General features: G+C 42.6%; 1 protein-coding gene across 8 annotated transcripts in view; it reads left to right on the top strand.

Annotated features, from left to right (window-relative positions):
* PDE1C (phosphodiesterase 1C) overlaps positions 1 to 23,492 on the top strand; it is a 572,342-nt gene extending 548,850 nt beyond the window's left edge. For 3 of the 8 annotated variants that reach the window (XM_003935193.4, XM_074379664.1, XM_039472938.2), the window contains one exon: positions 4,880 to 8,241. In XM_003935193.4, coding sequence (XP_003935242.3) covers positions 4,880 to 5,049 — 170 coding nt within the window. In that variant the 3' untranslated portion in view covers positions 5,050 to 8,241. Of the gene's footprint in view, positions 1 to 1,803; positions 2,565 to 4,879; positions 8,242 to 14,107; positions 20,896 to 21,882 lie in introns of those variants that run through there. The other 5 variants (XR_012512204.1, XR_012512203.1, XM_074379661.1 and 2 more) reach the window with 5 other exon arrangements.
* The last annotated feature ends 2,058 nt before the right edge of the window (positions 23,493 to 25,550 follow it).

The following is a 25,550-nucleotide window of genomic DNA, read 5'->3' as shown; positions in this document are numbered from 1 at the left end:
CTTCCGTCCCTTCACCTGTATCTGTCATTTCTCCCCATGCTATCTCTTCCCACCGCCCTCTCCCCTTTCTACACCATTCTCCAGGATAACAGCACTGTTTTTATGTTTGTTCCTAGAGAATTTGATGCAATAATCCCTTGTTTACTTTAAGAAAAAGAATTAAGCACTCTGAGACCTAATAAACAAACCTATAACAATGTAGAATATGTCACAACAGAGCCATTTGCTGCAGCTCTTTACTTCATGTTAGGGTATTGCAATAGGTAAGATTGGCATGGGTATCAAGGAGCTTGTAGCAATAGTATCACTTATATCTGAACACTTTTTACTTCTGTGAGTGAGTCAAAAATTTCAGAGGATGCTACTAGAATGAAAGCCCAACAAAGGCAGGGATTATATCTGTTCCATTCACTGTTATGTTAATAGCACAGAATAGGTGCTCTAAGACCTGGGTAAATAAATATTAATAAATATTATTCTGTAGGTTGTGAGAAGTGTACTCAGCTATGGCCAACCTGAGATGTCTATTACTAAGGTCCCAAGGTGAACTTGGTTTTACTGATTTTCTCTCAAGTGTGATTTTATAGAATAACTCTGATAGATGATTCTATAGAAGAAATTTTTACTAGTATGTTTCTTTTTAAAAAGTTAAATGACTATAACTTGATCATCACAGAAAAATTAGTAAGTATAAACAACCAAAGAGAAAAGATAGCCATGTTTATGCTGCTCAGAGATAACCACTGCTATGATTTAAATGTATGTCCTTCTGATTTTCTTAGGTACATATGTATATATTTTATAGTAACAAGATTAGCTAATATATACTGCTTTTTCATTTAACAGTATTACATGAACCTCTAGTTTTGTTAGTAGTCATCTGTATCATCTTTCCATAGTATCACAGTAGTATATTCTAAGAATGGACCAGAATTTAGCCAATTCCCTATGATTGTTCATTTAAGTTGTTTCTAATCTTTCGTTTGATTATAAGCACCATGCGTTTCCCTGTTATTGGAAGAGATATGCAGAGCTGGTTTTTCACAAGGAAGCCTCGGGCATTGGACAGATGAGTACCTGACATTGGCCCTTCCATTGGACCCACCGTGTGTCCTGTTTCTGCACTGGCTCTTTCAGTGACAGTGGAGGAGCCTCCAGGGAGAGCCAATGAGCAAGGGGTCAACTGGCTCTGTTTCCTTGTACTTTTCATCTAGTTATTAAATCTCATCTGTGCCGGGCACGGTGGCTCAAGCCTGTAATCCCAGCACTTTGGGAGGCCGAGGCGGGTGGATCACGAGGTCGAGAGATCGAGACCATCCTGGTCAACATGGTGAAACCCCGTCTCTACTAAAAATACAAAAAATTAGCTAGGCATGGTGGCGCGTGCCTGTAGTCCCAGCTACTCAGGAGGCTGAGGAAGGAGAATTGCTTGAACCCAGGAGGCGGAGGTTGCGGTGAGCCGAGATCGCGCCATTGCACTCCAGCCTGGGTAACAAGAGTGAAACTCCGTCTCAAAAAAAAAAAAAAAAAAAAAATCTCATCTGTTTTTGATGATCATTTGACTTGTTCATCTTTAGTTATCTCACTGACCAAACACTTTCCAGCAGAACCTAGAACGGGTGTGGGGGATGGCTGGCATAGAGGGGAGTGGAGGGAGAAAGAGTCAATGAGTACTTTACCTTCTGTGTCTAGATCTACAGATTAGATGCTATCCTTTATTATTATTAATTATTATTATTATCTGAAGTTCCTGCTTTATTCAAAAGTCCCTAGTTGTTACCCAGTGTCATTTTTCTGTCCTAGGATCCCATCCAGGATAATCCATTACTTTCAGTCATCAACCTTTTTAGGCTTTTCTTGGATGTGACAGTTCCTCAGACTTCTCTAATTTTCGGTGACATTGATGGCTTTGAGGAATACGTGTCAGGTATTTTGTAGAATATCTCTCAATTGGGATTTATTTGATGTTTTTCATTACTAGAATGGGATTATGTATTTTTGGGAGGAAAACTCAGAGGTAAAGTTCTATTTTCATCACAAAATATTAATTTTCATCACATGCTACTGGTGTCAACCTTGATCTCCTGGATGAAGTTTTGTTTATTAGATTTCTTTACTATAAAGTTACTCTTCTGTCTCATTTTTCAAACTTTTATTGTATTTATTTCTTTGTTTTTGAGAAGGAGTGTTACCAAGGCTGGAGCGCAATGGCACCATCTCAGCTCACTGCAACCTCTACCTCCCGATTCCAGTGATTCACTGCCTGAGTCTCCCGAGTAGCTGGGATTACAGGTGTGTGCACCACCATGCCCAGCTAAGTTTTGTATTTTTAGTTGAGATAGGGTTTCACCATGTTGGCCAGGCTGGTCTCGAACTCCTGGCCTCCAGTGACCCACCTGCCTTGGCCTCCCACAGTGCTAGGATTACAGGCATGAGTCACTGCACCTGGCCTGTCTCATACTTCAGTCCATACTTTTTGGAAGGGTATCACTATGTTCGATCCATACTACAGGGCTTCTTCTCCTTAAGGGAAACATATATATGTGTGTGTGTGTGTGTGTGTGTGTGTGTGTGTGTGTGTGTATATGTATATGTATATGTATATATATATGTGTATATATATATAATTTTTAATCTTCTACATAAGATATTTTTCTATTCTTCCACAATTACTTATTTATTCAATCATTTATTTATATTAGTATGGACTCATGGATATTTATTTTACACTTTGAGTTATAATACAATACTGCCTTATTTACTTTGTTGCTCAGTTTCATTCAATTTTTGTCATTCCATAGATATTTCATTCAGGGCTCCTTTGTCTATCATTGTATTTGTTTGTTTGTTTTTGAACACTAAATTTTGCAGCTCTACAAGATGCTTCAAGTGCTTCTTACATATTTTGTTTATTGTTTCTAGAATCAGTCGTTTCTACAAGGAGCCCTGGTTTATTTTATTAGCAAATGGTTTTAGAAACCAAGATCAGGGCAGTTAGATGTACTTATTTTTGCTGTGCCTTCTAGATTTGTAGTGACTTTGTTGCTTCTAGACCCCCTCCCCTTCAGCTGATAGAGCAAGAAATTATATGTGTGAATGCCAACTCATGTACATACATGTCTATACATATTTTTATATATAATCACCTGTATCTCTATTAAGCTAAATATGAATTCATATTGATATCTCCAAGCCCATTACCAAATGGATCATTCTAACCTCCTCCAACAATTCTCAGCATCCACCCTCTGTTTACATAATTGTTGAATTCCAGTATACATGTAGAGTGGTAATAGAATTGATAACAAATAGCCCCATGGGAAACAATTTTATCAACTAGAATAGAGTGCCTGTGTACAGCTTCGTTGGCTGTTGGTCTTGGAGATTCTATTCACATACAAAGCTACTTTGATGAGCATCTTGTCCCCCACTCTTCAGGGAGGTTGTTTCCTACATTTAAAATGCATTTACGTTGTCTTGTTACAGTTTGCATTTCATTCTAGGGTTCCTCCGACCTCCTAAATGGTTTTTAACTTGCATACATTAGGGATTACTCTATGTCCTATAAAGTTCTGTTGGTTTTGACAAATGTGTAATGTCACACATACACCACTACAGCATTGTATGGAAGAGCTTCACTGCTCTAGAAATCCCCTGTGCTTCACCCTCCCTCCTCTTTCCAAACCCCTGACAATCACTGATATTTTTATCATCTCTGTAGTTATGTCCTTTGAAGAAAGTCATAGAAGTGGGCTCATATGCTAGATAGCCTTTACAGACTGACTTCTTTCACTTAGCAATATGTATTTAAGATTCATTCATGTCTTTGCATAGCTTGATAGTTATTTGCTTTTTATCACAATAAATAATATTCCATTGTATAAATGTATCATAATTTGTTTATCTGCTCAACTATTGAAGGACATCTTAGTTGCTTCCAGCTTTTGTTACTTATGAATAAAGTTTCTACAACAATTCATGTGTGGGTTTTTATGTGGACACACATTTTCCATCAATTGGGTAAATACCTAGGATGCACAACTGCTGCATTGCATGGTAAGACTATATCTAGCTTCATCAGAAACTGTCAAACTGTCTTCCAAAGTGGCTGTACCATTTTTATCCCAATCAGCAAGAATGAGGTTTCCTATTACTTTGCATCCTTGCCAGCGATTGGCATTGTCAACTTTTTTAGCCTTTAGCAGTGTATATGTGTGTAGTAGCATATAGTTGTTTTAATTTGAAGTTCTCTAATGACACAAGTTGTTGAGCATCTTTTCCTATGCTTATTTGACACATGTATCTCTCTTGGTGAGAAGTCTGTTCAGATCTTTGCCCATTTTAAAATTGGGTTGTTTGCTTTTTTTGTTGTTGTTGAGCTTTAAGAGTTCTTTTTATATTTTGAGTACAAGATCTTTATATGTGTTTTATAAATGTTTTCTTAACGATGCACTTTTAATTAGCACTTGGGGAGTGAGTGCCATTTTCCAACACTACAAGCTTACACACAGTGCTAAATGCTGTGTTAATGATATATCTGTGTTTACCTTCTTTGCTCTGCTGTTCCCAGAAATGACCTCAGTGGTTCCTCTCACTCTCTTGTCCCCATCCATTCATTGTCAAAGGACCTTTATGTACTGCAGTTATCACTGTGTATCTCTAGAAATTTCTTCCCTTTATTTATTTTGAGTGAATGACCAAGGTGATAATGTGCTTATTCACCTATCTGCCATAAGGTTTCCAGGGAGAGTCCAACCCTGCTTGTTTCCTGGTTTTGGAGGAAACAAACATGTCTAGAGGAAGTTGCTCACAATATTTGGGTTGTGCCATGTCATGGGTGAGGCTAACAGTTGTCTGTCTTCCTTTCCATGGCCTCCAGTCATCAAGCCTCCTTTGCGTCATTTTAAACGCCCTGCTTATGCATCTAGCTCCTATGCACCTTCAGTCGCAAAGAAAACTGATGAGCATCCTGCAAGGTACAAGATGCTGGATCAGAGGATCAAAATGAAAAAGATTCAGAACATCTCACATAACTGGAACAGAAAATAGGCCGAGGGGAAGAAGAGAGGGGCATGAAGGATGGTCTACCTATCTGCTTCTCAGCACCCACTGGCCACAGCAGGACATACCTCCAAGCCACTAGGAGGCTGTTGGGGCAGGGACTATCCTGGTTGATTCCACCAAGGCAAAACTAAAGTTGTACATGATATTCCTCTTTGTTGTTCTTATATAGACTCATCAGTTGCTGGATGTGGGATCAGCCCAGACTCCAGCAACAAACTACCAAGAGGGGTGTTTTTATGATATAGGTCTCTAAAAGTCTAAACTGGACCAAAATTAAAATGAAACAAACTTTAAAAAAAACATAAAATTTCTCTCATTGCCACTTTTGCATCTCTAAAAGTTGACTTGCCCCCAAAAGAATATTGGTTTAATAATCACCATATTTAAGACATGCACTGCTAAAAACAAATTTTCCAATTTTAAACACACCTATTTAAAATGTAAATACATTTATTTAAACTTCAAGTAAATATGTAACTTTCAAAGTAAATGTATTCAAAACAGAAGTTGTGCTTCTGAATGTAAAAATATTGAAAGGAAGAGAAGAACTGATGAATTATTATATTCATGGACATTTCAGAATTCACACTTAAAGCAAATCCAAGTTTAAAAAAAAAAAAAAAAGACTTTTGGCTTCTAAACACGTGCATCATGCCCAATAGCCTCATGCACCTTTAAGGATTTGAAGGTTTGCAGGAGATGCATTTGGCTTCGTTTCTTCTAATCTTTTACTTCTACCCAGAGTAGAGGATACTAAAAATCACGCCTAAAAGACTGCAGGTTTGAGACTCAATGCAAAAGATGTCAGTTTGATTTTTGTGGTCCTAGACCAGGAGGGTACAAAATTCTAAGCCTAGTTTAAATTATTTATTTTCAGATTTTTCTGGACTGAAAATAAAGAATTTAAACTAGGCTAGAGATGCCTTTAAGTTACATTTCGGATCCTCTTCCCAGAAGGCTACAAATCTAAAGCCCTTGAGATCCCAACTGCTCTCACAGTTGTTGGTGGATTCCATTGCTTTATAACTCACCTCTCTTCATGGTGGCATTTTTAGCCCTTCTGTGTCTCTCCCTAGAATTTTCACTTTGAGACTAGCACAGAAGTAGCAAGGAAAGGCTCAAGATTAGAGATAGCTTTCAGTCTCTTCAGAAATATCCTGGTGCAGCGAGAAAACTAGGTTTGTTTTCAGGCCAGTCTGATCTTCATCCTGTTCTTTCTGTAACTAGTTGCAGGTCCTTGGTCTGAAGGTGTAATTTTTTGATGCCCCCATCTGCTTAACTAGAAATTAGGATTCATTATACTCACTCTGAACTTTGTGTTGAAGATTAATGATAATGTAGGTTTTGGTTGCTGTTGCTGAGTCTGGCTAGTAATAGGTACACAATAGAAGTAGCTAAGAGCATTTCATAATCAGGATGAACTCTCCAGGACAGCCCCACAAAGAAGGAGCTGTTTGTTCCTGGATGGCCTCAATCTTTGAGGCTTGATTGTAAAGAGTTTAGTGTCTTCTTCTCTCATTCCTCACAGTTCATTTCCAATAAACTGCAGTTATTCAAGTTTAGCAAGTTGTAGAATTTAGTACCCATCATGTTCTTGAGCAGTTTATTTATAATGCGCTTTACGATGATACTTGAGAGAAATTTAACTGCTATACAAAAAGAAAAATCACTGTGACTTTTTGTTAAGGAGGCGATTGCAATCTTAGCTCCCTGCCTGGTGTCTGGCTTAGAAGACCTTTATGCAGGCTGGTAGTGTCTGTTCCATCTGGATTAGCTTAACTCAATAGGTAATTCTTATGTTTATACACAGATTCTTTAGTGCTTGCTGTACAAAGTCATTTGGCGACACAATGAGGAGGACCATGGGAGCAGTAGCCTCCTCAAATAATGTTCTCTATCTATCTGTCAATAGCTTCCATCTTAGATATTGAGAATTCAATGAGGCTGTGTTTTCTTGGCCGTGCTTCTTGATGTCGGAAGCCATGTTCCTAGGGAAGAAATCTCGTTCTGTATTATTTTCTCTTAAGATGTGATTTTGTTCATCCTTTGCTAATATTTTAATCGAGTCAATGTACAGATGTTGAGATTTTGCACTGCTTTTAAAATGCCTACCATGTTTTTTGCAAGATGGATTGTATAGAAATGCACACTATATTCTTATAGTAAATAAAAAAAGATGCTTTCAACAGTCTTTTTTGTATGTGAGCCATTTTCTTCTCTGAAATTCTGTTAGCTAAGTTTGGCACTATTCAGCCCTGAATGTCTTGTCAAGGTGAATAGTATAGCTTACTCATTTCAGTGTGTTTCCTAATTGTGTAGGTGATAGTTCATTTTTTAACCTTTTCCTCCCTGTACACCCAGTAAACAAATTTGTTAATATAAATAAGCCATAATAGGACTTTGTAGGTGAGCACCTGTATTATCAACTCAGTTTATATCATTCTAGGCTAAGCTGTCTTGCTAGTGGTTAAGAATTGGTACTTTGGAGTTTAGAAAAACTTATAATTAAATCCTGACACTGCCTTTTGTTTGCACTGGGAGCTTTACTAAATTGCATAATATCTCTAAACTTTAGTTTCTTCAGCTGTAAATTGAAAATAATAATAATACCTGACTCATTATAGCACAGGGCTGGCCTTATAGCAAGGGCCAAATAAATGTTAGCTATTATTCCTTGGAGAGCGAGTAGAGTGTAGTGAAAAGAAGTTAGGCCCTGATTTCAAGAGCAATGTCCCATGATATCAGGTAAATAATCTCCAACTTCAGTAAAAAGGAGGCAACTTAACCTTGTATTACCCATTTGGCTATTCCTACATGCACTAGTTTCTGACATCCCCACCTCCAACAATTTCTCCACCTGTATCTCCATATCCTTGGCCCTCTTGAACCTCCATCTATTGTGGCCGTCCCTTGCCCTCATGACTGACTAGGACTCTCCCACCACCTCCCTGTGACTCACTTCCTGTAACCCCTGCCCTTTACACTGCTCCTATTTATGCTATCTCCTTCTCCACAAACAATTGCTTTATTCTTCCAAATTTCCACCAACACAAGTCAACTGCAGAGAGCAGACTTTTCCTGAAGGTTTAGGATGATAGCACAGCAGAATTAGCTGTTTAAAAATTAGACCAAGTATCAGCCAGTCTCCCTTTGTGGAGGATTTCTCACAGGCTGTGGCTTCCTGAGGCACAGATTTGTCTACATCTTCTTGCCCTTCTTCTTTTTCTTTTCTCTCTTTTTTTTTTTTTTTTTTTTTTTTTTTGCCTAAACTCCTTTTACTTCACACAGCTATGCAAGTTGTGAGGCGAAGGATATGACTGCTAACAATTAAGGTTTAATTTACATGAATAGCTGGGCATGGTTGCTCACACCTGTAATCCCAGCACTTTGGGAGGCAGAAGCGGATGAATTACCTGAGGTACCAAGACCTGTTTCCTCCTCCGTTGCATTAAAATTCCTGTGAATGTGCAGCGTGGTCCACCTCTCGCCCCCTATGCCACATGTTCTGAAGGCATACGAGCTCACCACCTGTTTTCAGCACCACATCTTTTCAAGGCATGTGGGCTCACCCTGACAGACAATGGGCATTGACTTTGGGTCCCACTCCTATAAGCACAGAAAACCCGCAGCAGATTTGAAATGGCAGTTTTCCCTGAAACAAAATCCAATCCTAGGGAAAGACCAATCCATATAAGAAAAGAACCCTATAAATATGTCTTTCCCTCTTCCACCGCCACCTCTCCTGCTACCCCTACTTGATCCTGCCCAAGAGTTCTGCTTGTTTATTTTTTTCCCATTCAGTGATGATACCAACCCCACAAGGGTACAGCAGTGACTTTCATTTATAGGTGCTTAGAGAATGCAAATTCTCTTGTCTTCCTACCTCTTTCTACTGCAAGCCAGTTAAGCCTTATCATGAGCACATCCACTAAGCTTTTGAAATAGAACAGACACTCCAGCATCCCACTGTTAGGATTTCTAGTCCCTGCAGGGTAGAAGGAGAGGGTAGAGATGGTTGATAGCCACAATTTTTAAGAGATTTTCATTCAAATCTCTGTTCCTTAGATGAAAGGCCACCTATACGTCTGCAAGCTTTCAGTGTGTTTTCCCATTGGCTGCAGCTTCACTTGATCAATTATATTCTCTTTGATCCATTTTCAATTTAAAAAAAATCTATTGGAACAACATGCTGATTTATTGAGAGTTTATCAAATTAGATTGGAACTGAGGATGCCTTGGGGCTGATGATGCAGTGGGTGAAGGTTTCATGACTTGGTTTCCAGGCGTGACCCTTCTGTAGCCTGAAGTGCCCTCAGCAAGGCTAGTTGAGGCAAGAGAAGGCCTTGCATCATAGATAGTGAAAGTGGGCCTTTGCTGGTGGTTTTATTTTTAAGACTGATCTAGGAGACTTATGAGTATTCATTATACTTTTGTTACATTCACAAAACGTGAAAAGCTACTTTTGGGGAATAATAAGTGATAATAACTATGGAATACTCTCATCTGCATATGTTAAATTCACATGTTCATATTTTAACTCCACCTTTAACTCATAATGTTTAACTTGGGTTCTCTGTGAAGTCCAATGGCATACTTTGTCTTATACACCTGAATAAGAGATTCAGCTGAGCCAAGTTTATAGAACTTCCTCATCTGGATATCAGTCATTATGGAGACAATTCATTTGTGGTCTTGCCCTTTTAGCAGCATCACTTATGACTCAGTATGTAAAGGCAGATTCTAAACTTTTGGAAGACACAAAAGTAAAAAGATACTAAATAAATATAACGAGAGAAAAATAAGTGTTTTAGTGAAACTGCCTTTGAAAATTATGACAGTAAGAGACATCTGATGTAGTTGACTCTGTCTTGCTTCTGATCTCCAAGCTGTCCTTCGTCCATTCCTGGGTATAGGCTAAGCTCACTTTGGGAGGAATTTAGCTCATAGTTTAACTTGAAATAGAGGATAATAATAGTCCCTCCCTAAAATTAATCCCTTCCTTGCTCAGTGACCAAAAATTGCCTTTGTAAAACTGATGAAAGGCCACAAGAACAGAATTATGGGAGGGGCATGAACTCTGCTAAAATGAAGCACAGTTTCTGCAATCCCTTACTGCTCAGGAGTCATCTGGCTAGAGGGCACAAGATTTGTGACTTCCCCAAGTGCTCCTCTAGATAACATCACTATTGTAGAACCCAAGACTGCCTTTTTTTTTTTTTTTTTGGAGATGTTTTTCAGACTGGCCTCACCTGGATTTGTGACTCCTGACTCAACTGATCTTGTGGCCACACCCAGGGGCAGACTCAGTGCCTGAGGACCATTTTCCGTAGTCTTACGATCTCATCCCTAACCAATCAGCAGCACCTATTCCGTAGCCCCTGCCCACCAACTTGCCCATAAAATCTCCTGACCTCAGAGCCCTGGAGCCTTCAGGGAGACTGATTTAAGTGATAACTCCAGTTGTCCAGTGTAGCCAGCCTTACATCAGTTAAACTCTTTATCTACTGCACTGCTGAGATCTTAGTAGATTTACTTATTTATTTATTTTCTGTGCAGCAGGTAGGAAGAACTCATCACTCATCGGGTGATTACAATCATAGTGGCTGAAAGTTTAAAATGATAGAACACTGCTCTAGCATAATCAGTTTCAAAATCCAGGTAATAGTTTTTGAGAATCCACCAGGTTCCAGGCACTTTAATATATGTTAGTATATTTTTTAACTCTTGTAATAAACCTGTGTGGGAAGACTTACTGTGCTTATTGCTTATCAGTCAATGGGTTAAATATTTCAGAAAGTTTGCAGAACTAGTGAAAGAGAGAAAGGAGATTCAGTTGAGGTCATTTGATTGTACTGCTATATATTTTTTCCATATATCGTGTTGTTCCCAAAGACTTGTCCGGTATACCCCTTTATTGAGCCTGCTCATCATCATCATGGGTCTTTCATATTCAACCACGCTTCTGTCATCCAATATAGAATTCAGGACCAACAGCAGTGGCATGATTCTTCTCAACACACAGGATTGTTAGTTTCCTTTTCCCTCTTACGCCAGGATTGATTGTGTCCCCTACTGAACCCATGTCATGAAGCATTTCTAGAAGAAGACCTACCTACCTTTCTAGAAGGGCTGAGATAACCACCCACACCTCTGGACCTCTGGCCTCTTTGCACCATTGCTCATTGAATTAATCATCCCCATCTCTCATCAGTTAATCCAAATGGTTGGCTCTTTCTCCAACTTGTAGCTTTTGTTTCCTGTCCTATCAATTAAGACATGTCGAAAGCATAGTCCATGTGGGAAAAAATATTCCCTAATTGTTGTGCTTCCCACTTCTGTAGATGTCTGATTCTATACCATTATCTTATTCTTCCCTGAAGTCTGACAGAGGAAGCTGTATTCTCATGTTTAAATCTGTTTCCACCACTGAATCATATCCTATTTCTACTGCCAAAATATATTTGATTGTTATAGAAAGTCAGCAATGGAATCCAACCATTTTGGATAGATATCCAAACTGCCAAAGCATAGTGATGTTGTCATAAGTCCATTCCCCTTGAACTTTCTGAATCTATCAATTTGTCCTTATGACTCTCAATCCTGTACCTGCACTCCCAATGACCTGCTGGACTTCTTCATCTGAGTGTCTTGGAGTGCTGTTAAGTGTCACTTCCATATTCTTCTGCAGCCCTTACACTGTCTTCTTTCTGATGTCTATATTTCTGTTATTGCTATTGCCATTTTCCTAGTTACTCATTCTTAAATTATTTATCTTTTATAATCCTCCAAATCCATCTTCACATTTGTCACTGATACTTCTCTGGGATTCTGCTTCTACCTCTAGGTTCCTTCCTAAGGAATTATACGTTGCCAGAGAGATATCCCCTCTCATGTCAGACTTCCCCCTGGAGCCAGAAAACCCAATTCCAGTGACTAGTGGCAGAGGCTTTATAAAGAGAAATATGAAGAACAAGTTTGCCAACGTGCATTATCCCCTGTTGGAGAAGTTTGTTCACTCCTGTTTCATCCAGAGGGCTTCTCACAGAGGGCTCCTCTCAGTAACTGAGAAGATTCAGTACCTGTCAATGAGCAGTGAGGATTTTACAGAGAGATCTGGGTACTTCTGACACTTTGCACAAAGGTCTCTCTTTTACCCTACTCCCTCACCATACTCCACATAAAGAGATCAAGTGAGTGCAAAGCATTTGAATTCAAGCATTCTAAGCCAAAAAGACATATAAATATCACCAGACAATCCTGTTCAATAAATAAATACATGAGGAATATACTAATTTTCAAAGGACAGTTTCTCATGAAGTGATATCTATTACTTATTGCTATTTTGCACCACGCATCTTCACATGGAACTGCTTGCTGACTGAGCCAGGTCTATTCTTGTTTTTGTTCACATGGCTTCATTTTCATGAAATTTCTTCTACCTGCCTTTTGCCTTTGGAAATCTTAGTTGTTCTCCTAGGCCCCACATAAACTTTCACCTTCTCTGGGACTTGGTCCCTGATCTCGCCAAGTAAAAGTGGCCTTTTGCTGGGTTTAATCCTTATAATGTGCTTTTTACTTATTTGAGACCGTTAAATCATTCTATCACAAATTACATAGATCTTAGTGCTTTCCTACTATATTATCATTTCCTGAAGAGCAATGACCATCCCATTTCTTTTCCATATTGTATCCTCCGTAGTGCTCGACATAGTGCTTTATATAAAACAGATCCTTGAAAATGTAATGAGAGGATGTACCAAATGGAAATAAGGTAGGGATAGAAATCCATATATTCAGAGAAAACATTACCACTTTTCATCTCCAACTTACAACCAACCATCAACTTTTCTCACCAGGCTCAGAAATAGTGTCGGAAACCTTCTTGACACAGAGTTCCAGGCAATTGGTTCTAATCCACTGGAGTTTTCATTCGTTAAAATCAATTAGCATCCATGGATGAAGAGAGAGCATAGTTTTGCCTTTATCTTAATGCTCTGTTGTGTTGATTAAATATCTTTTTATGTGCCAAAATCTCACTCATCCAATAAATAAATTTAAGACAAGATTGAAATATTTTTCCCAAAAAAAAGCTACTTTGCTCTTCATATATCTCTGCTGTATTTTTAAGACTCAAAGTCCTTGGCAAAGAGAGGAATACAGCCCCAGTCCTTAGAACCTTACCTTTAAAAGTAGGTAGTTTGTCTTCTTTTCCTCAAACATCGTACCACTGAAAGTACCATAGTTTCCCAAATTGTGGAAACAAATATTAGAGTGTGATCTCATCACTTACGAAGCTAGGCTAAAAATGCCTTGGGTGATGTTGTGTTAGATAGCACGGTTGTATTTTCTAAGAACAGCCTCTCACCTGAAAAGAATTTGAATGTTAATGAGCCACATACAATGGTGTCACTGAAAGGGCATCATGCCTTTATCATTTCTAGGAATGTGGTTGAAGTCATGATGATTAAGTGGCTCAAGGGTGTTGGTAGGCACACAAGATATTTTGCTGGTTTATTTAATGTGATGCACTCAAGCGACAGATCGCACCTGACTCGCTCACAGTCACTTCTTAGGCTGCACTGCCACCTGGTGTCCTTTAGAGGCATGAGTTTCAGGGAATCCATTGGAGTTTTTAGCTGGATGAATCTTGAGTCTCAGATTTCAAAAGGGCAAGCAGGTGGTGAAGAGTATCATTTTCCTTGAGTACATTTCCGAATAGGTTTTTTCCTTCATCAGACACAGGGATTAGTTCCTTGAATAGTCATATTGTTTAGGTGCGCACCTGTGTGTGTGTGTGCACGCATGTGTGTACATAAACCTTAATATGTGAAGAAAACAGAGCTGGGGGAAATAGTGTGAGAGGAACTATAGAAATCATAGTAAATATAATAAAGACAGAGCTCTAAATAAAAGACAATATCCATGACATTTTATATATGGAAATAACAATGACTACAGCACCATTAATTTCTACTTATCCTTAGTATTTTAATGCTGACCCAACTTGCATTTCTAAGGCTGTTCCCCTGCCTGTCTCTTCTAGAGAAACAGTAAACGCTAAACACTCAACTTCCCAGTTGACCTACATCTCGGGGCAGCCTCTTCCAGTTCTCGTTTTCCTGCTTGGAGTGCCCACTTGAGCCTGCAGATACAGCAACCCATGAGTTCATGACAAGCATGGAAATGAAATCTGACATGCTCTGTGAAGCAGAGCAGAATGACTGAATGTGCCTGGGCTCCGATTACATTGCTGAACTGCTACGCCAGCCCTGGCTGACTTCTTGGGACTTACTACTGTGTGAGAAAAATAAACCCCTATTTCTTTAAGTTATTGTTGATTATTATTTTTGTTGTTACTTCAGAAGTCAGTTTCTAATTAAGTAGAAGATCCTGCTTCCATGAAGTCTGAATGAGATGCTTACACATTAGTTTTATTTTACTTTTTTGCAGAACAGAACTGCTGTGTGTGTGTGTGTGTGTGCATGCGCGCACACACGCACACACACACACACACACACACACACACTGCATCCTCCAGTGAACTTCTCAATATTGATGTGGTTTTATGACTTCAGTTGTTGACAGTGTGGTTCTAGCATGCTCTGAAGCAGAAATTGTTTTTTCGTACACTCCTGTTGACTCTCTTATCTTACTTGTGGCAGGACTGCAGCCTCGGGCATCTGAAGGACAGAGAAGCACATTCCAAGGAGCTGAAAGAGCAGGAGCAAAGAGCACACACTTATGATCAGAAGAAGGCCCACGTTATGGCTACAGAGCAAAAAATCGGGCGATGGGCATGAGATGAGCCTCTCAGGATAAGCAAAGGCTACATCATATTAGGAATTATACTTGATAATAAATGTAATGAAAAGAGTTTTTACAAGAAATTAGCAGGATCCCAGCAGGATAAAGTCATATTTCACAAAGATTGCTGTGTCAGCCAAATGGAGATGGGTTGGAAGAGGGACAGAGAAATAATTAAGAAGCCAACAAAAAAAAACCCATAGAGATAGGGAGGAATTGAGGCCAGACTAGGGGGTGGCACTGGAAATAGAGAGGTAGTAGATTTGATATGAACTTGGAGAACAGAATGAACAAAATTTGGGTTGAAGAGAATTTGGGCACCAGTGAGGGTAAATGTAGGCACTAGTTATGATCATCGGGGCAGGTTGGGGAAGGTGAAGAGGGACCACATTGGAGACAGAACAGAAAATGGTTTTGCATTCGCAGAGTTTGTAAGACACACAATGAGCAGTTTGATTTGCTGGCTAGGTGCTCAGGAGAAGGGTTGAAACAGAGCTAGAAACTTCAAGAGGCCTACACTACACAATTTCCAAATGTTCCTGGTCTACCTGTTCTTTTCCCTCAACTATATTTATCATAACTTTTGGTGGTTTAGGTGGGTTCTGTGAATTTAACTTTTGAGAATGTGCAATGAAAAGATCTTAGAGGAGAACTTACATCAGTGTAGTGTTTCACTGAAGGAAGCTTGGGAGGTGCTGCTTTAGAAAAGAATTTCAGAGATAGGGTCTCCTTATGCTGCCCAGGGTAGCCTTGAACACCTGGGCTCAAGGGATCCTCCTGCCTCAGCTTCTTAAGCAGCTGGGACTTCAGGTGTGCACCACCACGCCTGGCTTGCGCTCCTTGAATTCAGTTAAAATGATGCCTTCTTCATAAGAAACTTGTAGTTATTGAAAGAAACAGAAATGCATAGTCTAGACCGCCATCAGCAAATGGTTTCTCAGTTTATGTTACAAACTGGTTGGTGCTGGCAGAGTACAGGACTTGGGGTCTTCACGAGCAAGTGCAAGTCCTGTAAGATGTTTGTTCTTTATGGTTTTCTTACTGGAATGTGCAGGATGTGTGCGATCATTGTGCACAAAAGTATACCAGTCTCATTCCTTTCTTCATGCCTTTATTCCTGGTCTAGAATACCATCGATTCATTTCTTTATTCAATAATATTGGTTGAATTCCTTTCCTGTTTTAGGTGCTAAGAATGCAGCAGTGACTAAAAGACAATCTCAGGTCTCCAGGAACTCTCATACAGTGGGCAGGCAGCTTTAGGAGCAAATAGCTACCAAACAATGTGAATAGGGCTGTGCCTGAGCTGTGAAAACAGAAGGAGTTGTTAACTCCGGGGATGCTGCAGGAAGAGAAATGGGGCACACAGACCCGGCCTCTGCCTCCCTTCCCAGATATCTTCTGTAGCCATTTCCCCATCCCTTATGCCTTTCATGCCAGTCATACCAAAGCTTTTCTTCATCCCTAGGTAAGCTCATTTCTTCTTGGCCTCTATGATGAGCCATATTTCAGGAGAATATGTCTATAACTGCCTAAAAGGTAGACAAACCTTTCTGGCTACAGGCAGGTAAAACATACCCTCCCAAAGTGCTGGGCATGGTGGCTCATGTTTGTAATCCCATCACTTTGGGAGGGTGAGGCAGGCGGGTCACCTGAGGTAGGGAGTTTGAGACCAGCCCGGGCAACATGGAGAAAACCCATCTCTACTAAAAATACAAAAATTAGCCAGGTGTGGTGGCGGGCACCTATAATCCCAGCTACTCAGGAGGCTGAGGCAGGAGAATCGCATAAACTCGGGAGACAGAGGTTGCAGTGAGCCAAGATCACACCATTGCACTTTAGCCTGGGTGACAAAGTGAGACTCCAGTCTCGAAAAATAATTAATTAATTAAAAATTTAGAAATTTAAAAAAAGAAGAGCACATAGGATGCCAGAACTTGTTGTAGCCACCTTGGAAAATAAAATCTGCCATAGAGGGCAAATAGAAAGAATGTTGGAGTTTAAGATTTCAGAAATCTAGTTGTCCAAAAGATCACAAGAGCTGTTCATGTGGCAGCTTAAGGGGAGTGGAAGCAAACGTCTTCAGAGCTGAGGAAGATGTGGGATGGTGAGTCAGGTGAACTGCATGCTCATCCATATGAATGCTGACATCCTTAGGAAAGCAGAAGGAATTCAGAGAGCAGAAGGCAAAACACAATGTCATTCATTTTTTTTTTTTTAGAGATAGGGTGTTTCTCTGTCACCCAGGCTGGAGTGCAGTGGCTTGATCATAGCTCACTGTAGCCTTGAACTCCTGGGCTCAAGCAATACTTCTTCCCCAGCCTCCTGAATAGCTAGGGCTACAGTGTGTGACTAATGCCTGACTAATTTTGTATTTTTCTTTTTTGTAGAGATAGGGTCTTGGTATGTTGCCCAGGCTAGTTTATAACTCCTGGCCTCAAGCGATCCTCCCACATTGGCCTCCCAAAGCATTGGCATTACAGGCATGAGTCACAGTGCTCCACCACAAAACACTCCTTTTTTTTTTTTTTTTTTTGAGATGGAGTTTCACCTCTTGTTGCCCAGGCTGGAGTGCAGTGGCACAATCTCGGCTCACCGTAAACTCCGCCTCCTTGGTTCAAGCAATTTTCCTGCTTCAGCCCCTTGAGTAGCCGGGATTACAGGCATGTGCCACCACACCCAGCTAATTTTGTATTTTTAATAGAGATGTGTTTTCTCCACGTTAGTCAGGCTGCTCTCGAACTCCTGTCCCCAGGTGATCTGCCTGACTTGGCCTCCCAAAGTGCTGGGATTAAAGGCGTGAGCCACCATGCCCAGTCTAGAAAACACTCTTTTAAAAGTTTTCATCTTTTTTTTTCTTTCTGGAGTGGTGAAATAATTAATCTCTGTGGTGAGGAATTCCTTTTTATTTGGGAAAAGATATTTGTGATGGACCTATTGTTTGTGCAAAGATACTAATAGCTAACATTTTTTGAGTGTCCATTCATTCATTCATTCATTCTAAATATATATACTGGGGCAGCCATGGTGGTTCATGCCTATGATCCCAGCACTTTGAGAGGCCGAGGCAGGTGGATCACTTGAGATCAGGGGTTCAAGACAAGCCTGCCAACTCGGTGAAACCCCACTTCTACTAAAAATACAAAAATTAGCCAAGTGTGGTGGTGCATGCCTATAGTCCTAGCTACTTGGGAGGGTGAGGCAGGAGAATTGCTTGAATCTGGGAGGCAGAGGTTGCAGTGAGCCAAGATTGTGCCACTGCACATCAGGCTGGGTGACAGAGTGAGACTCCATCTCAAAAAAAAAAAAGAGAGAGCTTACTGCAAGAGGTCTGGCTGGCCAAGACACTCCATCTGCTACACACTTGGGCCCACCACAGGCTTCATGCTGAGGCATGCTCTTCCCAGGCTGCACCAGCCAATGACTCTGCATGCCAGGGATTCCAGATTCAGACCATTCCTGCCTTATAAACAGCTCCACTGTGGACAGTCTGCTCTGGGCTCTCTGAAGAGCTCTCAAACAGTTGTCAGACCTGTGTTGTGGTCAGGATGCTCTCCATGAATATTCATTTTGTTTATTTTATTTAGCTTTTATTATTACTTTAGATAGGATTGGGAGTGCAGTGGCTCAATCATGGCTCACTGCAGCCTCCACCTCCTGGGCTCAAGCAATCCTCCCACCTCAGCCTCCCAAGTAGCTAGGACTACAGATACATGCTACTATAACCAGCTAATAATTTTCTTTTTTTGTAGAGACAGTGTCTTGCCATATTGCCCAGGCTGGTCTTGAACTCCTGGCCTCAAGTGATCCTCCTGCCTTGGCTTCTCGGAGTGCTGGGATTATAGCCACTATGTCCATTCATGCCTTTTTAAATAATTTTTATTTTTTTAAATTATTATTTTTTGAGACATAGTCTTGCTCATTCTGTCACCCAGGCTGGAGTGCAGTGGTGTGATCTCAGGTCACTGCAACCTCCCCCTCCTGAGTTCAAGCGATTCTCCTGCCTCAGCCTCCCAAGTGGCTGGGATTACAGGCACCCACCACCAGGCTAATTTTTGCATTTTTTGTAGAGATGGAGTTTTGCCACATTGTCCAGGCTGGTCTCAAAGTCTGGACCTCAGATGATCTGCCTGCCTTGGCCTCCCAAAGTGCTGGGATTACAGGCATGAGCCACCTCACCTGGCCCATCCATGCTTATTCTTGCTCCGGCTTTCCTTTATTCTTCACAGGCTTTTTTTTCCCTGTCAATCTCTTGCACATCAAATTCCACCTTGGCATCTGCTTCTTGTGTTATGGAACCGAACTGGGATCAGCTCACCTTGTTCCTCCTTTGTTCATTGTTCTCTCGTGGCACAATGGCTACCTGGAGTACCCTTCCTGCAGTCCAGGAAGTTAAAAATTGTGTTGCTGAAAGACCCTTTGTCTCAGTGCTAAGTTTCCTTTGTGGTACCAAGTATCTATTTCCAACATCTATTTCCAACACTACCCGAGGTCAGGAGTTCGAGACCAGCCTGGGCAATACAGCAAGACCCACATCTGTATGAAATTTAAGAAAATTAGTCAAGCATGATGGTGCAGACCTGCAGCTGGGATTACAGGCACGCACCACCACACACTTTCTCTATTTTCCGACATAACGTCAACCCTTTTTTTAACATTTTGCTGGCCAGAGCGGGATTTGCCTTGGGCCGCTGCTTGTGCTGCTGGCTATAATTACCTTCTTGCTTGTCACGTTGCTCAATGACTTCAGGGCTAAGTGCCTGGAATTTTTCTTGAAGAAATTCAAGATTTTTTTTTAATGTTCATGCTTGCATGGGCCTGCAGGCTACTGCACCTTCTCACTTGGAGCACCTGAATTGACAGAGGCAGTATTTACACGTGCAATCAATACTATCTCACTCATCAATTCCACTCCTGATGTATTCTCAATAGAAATGACAGCTTATGCTGGCTGGGCAGGGTGGCTCACGCCTGTAATCCCAGCACTTTGGGAGGCTAAGGTGGGTGGATTCAAGCCCAGCCTGACCAACATGATGAAACCCCATCCCTACCAAATACAAAAAAAAAATTAGCCAAGCATGGTGGCACATGCTTGTAATCCCAGCTACTTGGGAGACTGAGGCAGGAGAATTGCTTGAACCCAGGAGGCAGAGGTTGCAGTGAGTCAAGATTACGCCATTGCACTCCAGCCTGGGCAACAAGAGCAAAACTCTCTCTCCAATTGGAAAAAAAAAAAAGAAATGAGGGCTTATGTCCACCAAAATTGAGTTAGGGAATGTTTATAGCAACTTAATTCGTGATAGCTAAAAATGAGCCAGATGTCCAACAGCAGAATGGATAAGTAAAATTGTGGATATCTAATATGATGGATTATTATACAGTAATGAAAAATAATAGTCAGTATCTGCAATAACATGGGTAAACCTCCCAGACATAAAAGAAGCCGGATGATCAAGAGATCTTATTAATTGAGTAAAAGCTACAGGATCACTTAGATTTATGAATATCATTAGGGATGCAGAGTGAGAATTTTTTTTTTTTTTTTTTTTTTTTTTTTTTTTTTTGAGACGGAGTTTCGCTCTTGTTACCCAGGCTGGAGTGCAATGGCGCGATCTCGGCTCACCGCAACCTCCGCCTCCTGGGCTCAGGCAATTCTCCTGCCTCAGCCTCCTAAGTAGCTGGGATTACAGGCATGCACCACCATGCCCAGCTAGTTTTTTCGTATTTTTAGTAGAGACGGGGTTTCACCATGTTGACCAGGATGGTCTCGATCTTTCGACCTCGTGATCCACCCGCCTCGGCCTCCCAAAGTGCTGGGATTACAGGCTTGAGCCACCGCGCCCGGCCTTTTTTTTTTTTTTTTTTTTGAGACGGAGTTTCGCTCTTGTTACCCAGGCTGGAGTGCAATGTCGCTGTCTGGGCTCACCGCAACCTCCACCTCCTGGGTTCAGGCAATTCTCCTGCCTCAGCCTCCTGAGTAGCTGGGATTACAGGCACGTGCCAGCATGCCCAGCTGATTTTTTTTTTTTTTTTTTGTATTTTAGTAGAGACAGAGTTTCACCATGTTGACCAGGATGGTCTCAATCTCTTGACCTCGTGATCCACCCGCCTCGGCCTCCCAAAGTGCTGGGATTACAGGCTTGAGCCACCGCGACCGGCTTTTTTTTTTTTTTTTTTTTGAAACAGGGTCTCACTCTGTCATCCAGATGGGAGTGCAGTGGGGCAGTGTCGACTCATTGCAGCCTCAACCCACACCCCCACCCAAGGCCCCTGGGCTTAATCAGTCCTCCCCGCTCAGGCTCCCAAGTAGCTGGAACAACAGGCATGTACCATCACACCCGGCTAATTTTGTACATTTTTTGCATAGACCAGAGCTCCCTATGTTGCTCAGGCTGGTCTCGAACTGCTGGCCTCAAGCAATCCTCCTGCCTCTCAAAATGTCGTGAGAGAGCAGAGTGAGGATGTTTTTGAGGACTGTGGTAGACATCCTCCTCATATTCATGTCCTGTATAATTCTCTCCCTTTGAGCATGGGCTGGACCTAGGGAATACTGGGACTCTTTCCTTTCCTTTCTTTCTTTCTTTTTTTTTTTTTTTGCAATGGAGTTTCGCCTTCTAGGCCAGGCTGAAATGCAATGGTGCAATTTCAGCTCACTTCAACCTCCACCTCCCGAGTTTAAGCGATTCTCCTGCCTCAGCTTCCCAAGTAGCTGGGATTACAGGCATGTTCCACTACGTCCAGCTAATTTTTGTATTTTTAGTTGAGACAGTGTTTCACCATATTGGTCAGGCTGGTCTTGAACTCCTGACCTCAGGTGATCCACCTACCTTGGCCTTCTAAAATTCTGGGATTACAGGCGTGAGCCAACGTGCCTTGCTGGACCTAGGTGCTATTTTCTAAGTAGCAATAAAATACATGAAAGTGATGGGATGTCACTTCTGGGATCAGGTTACAAAGAAGACTGTGATCGTTCTCTCATTTTCTTTTTCTCTCTCTTCCTCTTTCTCCTCCCTAGCCCTGGGGCAAGCCAGCTGCTTCTTATGAAGAGGCACAAGTAGACAGGAACTGAGGTCTCCAGCCAACAGAGAGGACCTGAGGCCTGCCAGCAGCTATAGAAGTGAGTTTGAAAGAGGATTGTGAAGCCTTGAGAGAGCTGCAGCCCTGGCTGACAGCTTGATTGTATCTTCATAAGCGCCTGAACCAGAGGACACAGCTAACCTCACCCAGATTCCTAGCCCACTGAAACTGTGAGAAAAAAAAGTTTGTTTAATAAGCGGCTAAATTTGGGGCGATTTTTATCCAACAATAGGTAACGAATACAAGGATATTGCTTATTACTCAAAATCACTATATAAAGCCCCAGAAAAATTGAAAACTGCAACTAGGGAAACACTGAGAGTCTCCAAGAACACTGTGTTTCTTCTTAGAGACAGTGAGAAAAGCACATATATGTGTTTTCCTTTTAGTTATGGCCATCAGGAAGCTCAGAGCCAAATGTGTGACCCAATTTTAATAACTGTGTAAGCCTCTATGACCTGCTTATCTGTGTTCTTATTCCTGGCCTTTCATTTTATTCTGACTTTCTCTCTTTCTCTTTTTTGAAACAAGACGGAGTCTTGCACTCCAGGCTGGAGTGCGGCTCACCTCAAACTCTGCCTCCCAGGTTCAAGAGATTTTCCTGCCTCAGTCTCTCAAGTAGCAGCTGGGATCACAGTCATGCACCACCAAGCCTGACTAATTTTGTGTTTTTAGCAGAGACAGTGTTTCTCCATGTTGGTCTGACTGGTCTTGAATTCCTGACCTCATGTGATCTACCTGCCTCGGCCTCCCAAAGTGCTGGGATTACAGGTGTGAGCCACTGCGCTTGGGCCTGACTTTTCCTTTTCTTCCTACTGATTTTATTAGCTCATCTATATTTTTCTATGTGATATGAATTATGGTAAGCCACCTCAAATTCAGCTTACAGAGAAGCAAGGCATTTGTAAATTTTTTTTTTTTTGAGACCCTCACTCTATGTTCCAGGATGGAGTTCAGTGGCGAGATCTCGGCTCTCTGCAATCTCCGCCTCCCGAGTTCAAGTGATTCTCGTGCCTCAGCCTCCCAAGTAGCTGGGATTCCAGGCGCGCACCACCATGCCTGGCTAATTTTTTATTTTTATTTTTAGTAGAAACGAGGGTTTCACCATGTAGGCCAGGCTAGTCTCCAACTCCTGACATCAAGTGATCCACCTGCCTCGGCCTCCCAAAGTGTTGGGATTGCAGGCGTAAGCCACCGCGCCCAGCGCACACATCATTTTTTAAAAAGTTTTTAAATTTAAAACATAGTTTTGCACATCAAAAAACGTTTTGCACAGGTTGAACACAAAGTTCCCGGAGGTAGTGGTGAGGAGATCGGGTCATAGGAGGGTGGCTCAGGAGCCCCAAGCATTGGCCAGGGTGATTTGGATTGGGTAAGAAATATCAAGTGATGGCGATGGAAAAGGGAAAAAGGAGAGCAACTGATTGCCATCCCCAGAGGCAGGGGCCGGCCGAGGGCTCACCCAGTCACCCACAGTGGGATCCTTGCAACGTGTTCCCGGCAACTGCTCCCCTAATCCCTCCCGCCCAGTCCCCTCCTCACCCGGAACCTGCCCCCACCGGGGCCCCACCCCTCCCTGGCCCGCCCCCTCCCGGGCCCCGCCCTTCACGCACGCCGCGACGCACCGCCTCAGTCTCCGCCAGCCAATCCGGCCTTTCCGGCGGTTGCGCGCTCCGCCCCCTCCTTCTGCGCCCGCGCGCGCCTTCTCCGCTCCGCCCGCCTCACTCCTTTCTGGGCAGTTGGGCGGCTAGCCTGTGGGGGCGGGACCCGGAGCAAGCCACCCAGCCTATGGGGCGCGGTGGCGGCCGAGGTGGAGGCGGAAGGAGGCGGAAGGAGGCGGTGGCTGCAGTGGCTGCAGACGGGGGCGGATGGCGGCGTCTGTCCTGCTGAGAGTGTCGGTGCCGCCGCGGGAGAGGGTCGCCTGGTACGCCGTGTGCGCCTCCGGGATTCTGCTCTACTTCTACACCGACCACGTGGAGCGGCAGAAGGAGTGGGACCCCGAGCACCGGACCCTCTGCAACCTGGGGCCCTGGGCGAAGTGCTCCGCCGCCCTTGCTTCCAGGTAGCCAGCGTTGGGGAGTGGGCCGTGAGCGGCCGCGCGGGGCGAGGGCGGAGGCTGGGGATTGGGAGCGGGAGGCAGGAGCTCGGGCCTGGGGGCGGAGGGGACCCGGCCGCGGGGAAACGGACCGGGTCGGCGCCGGGGCTGGGCGCTCCTGCCCCGGGGCCGCCCGAGCCCAGGCCACGCCGCGAAGGTGGCGGGGCCTCGAGTCCGCCAGGGAGAGATGAGGTGACAGTGCAGCCGGAAGGCCGGGGGGGTCGGGGTGCTGTTGGGCGGGCGGGGCCCGCGCTGGGCTGGAGCGCGAGGGTCTCCGGAGGGTGGGTCCCAGCCGGCCTGACCGGTGTCCTGGTTGTTGGGAAGGCGGGCCGGGGGTATGGGACCCTGTCCGCCGCACCCGTGGGGCCAGCGGCCACGTCTTGTCCCCCCATCGCTGCAGCCGAGGCTTTAGGGGCCGGCGCGGACTCCGGGGGCTTGCGTTTCCCATTGTCTTCCTGGTGCTAGGACAGGTGTTTCCGTGGTCAGGCCTCTTTGTACTCCAGCGCTAGTGAGAATTTGTGGACTTACTGAGACGTTGACATTTGCGGGCAAACACAAATTTGACCCTACTCTGGAAGAAGATACCGGCACTTAACATATCTGATTTCTCCTTGTATATTTGAGTGTGCCAGGAGGGGGAAATGGTCTGAGTTTGGGTCTGAGTTTACGATTCATTGGTGTAAAGGACAAGTATGTTATGTGTATGGTAGTGTTTTAGGCATTGGGGTGACTTTTAAACGTTGTTGCTTATTAGTATATTAGGATACCCACAACAGATTAAAAACACATGCTTTGCTAAACTTGAGTGATTGGTTTGTGTTACTGATCATTTTATTTTTAATGTAATTGGTTTGTCTGTTATGTTTTATTTTAACGCGTTAAATTTTCCTAAGCAAGTCACTTTGAAAAAGGGAGGAATTTACGTTTTAAAGGTGGCTGGTGTTTTTGTTTGTTTTTTTGGTGGGATTAAAAACATAACAGAAGTCGAAGGAATGATTTCAGAATTGATAGGTTACGATTTTAATAGTGACTATGTCTAATATTTAGATGTTTGGTAACGGTAGTCACATTTGAGCAATTTCTTCCTCTCCTGTTGATTGGTAAATTGGTATGTAGACAGAAATGTATAACTCACTAGTTTATTTCGACTCACATATTGTTGATTACATGAACAAGGTTGCATTAGAGTTTGTCTTGTTATTGGTTACAAACTTCAGGGTGCAGCTCTTTCCACTAAGCCTTATCATGGACCAGATACTCTGTCTCATTTGCTCATAAACCAAAATCCTGTAGCTTTTTACAGGGGAAATAGTTATCACGTGGCCAAATGAAGCAATTTGAAAGTGCATTTAAAATGTAGGTATTAATTTACTGGGGAAATACATAGATGTGACAAAAGGCTCACATTTGTTGGTGGTGGTTATTCTGAACCAAGTTAATAGGCTGATTAGACTCTCAGATACCCTTTGAGAAACACTGAGTGTCTTTGATGCAAAATTTTTGTGTTATAT

The sequence above is a fragment of the Saimiri boliviensis genome, chromosome 10, assembly GCF_048565385.1.
Source record: "Saimiri boliviensis isolate mSaiBol1 chromosome 10, mSaiBol1.pri, whole genome shotgun sequence".
Taxonomy (NCBI): Eukaryota; Metazoa; Chordata; class Mammalia; order Primates; family Cebidae; genus Saimiri; species Saimiri boliviensis.
Note: the sequence above shows the minus strand (reverse complement) of the source record. Positions and strands in the feature narration are given on the sequence as shown.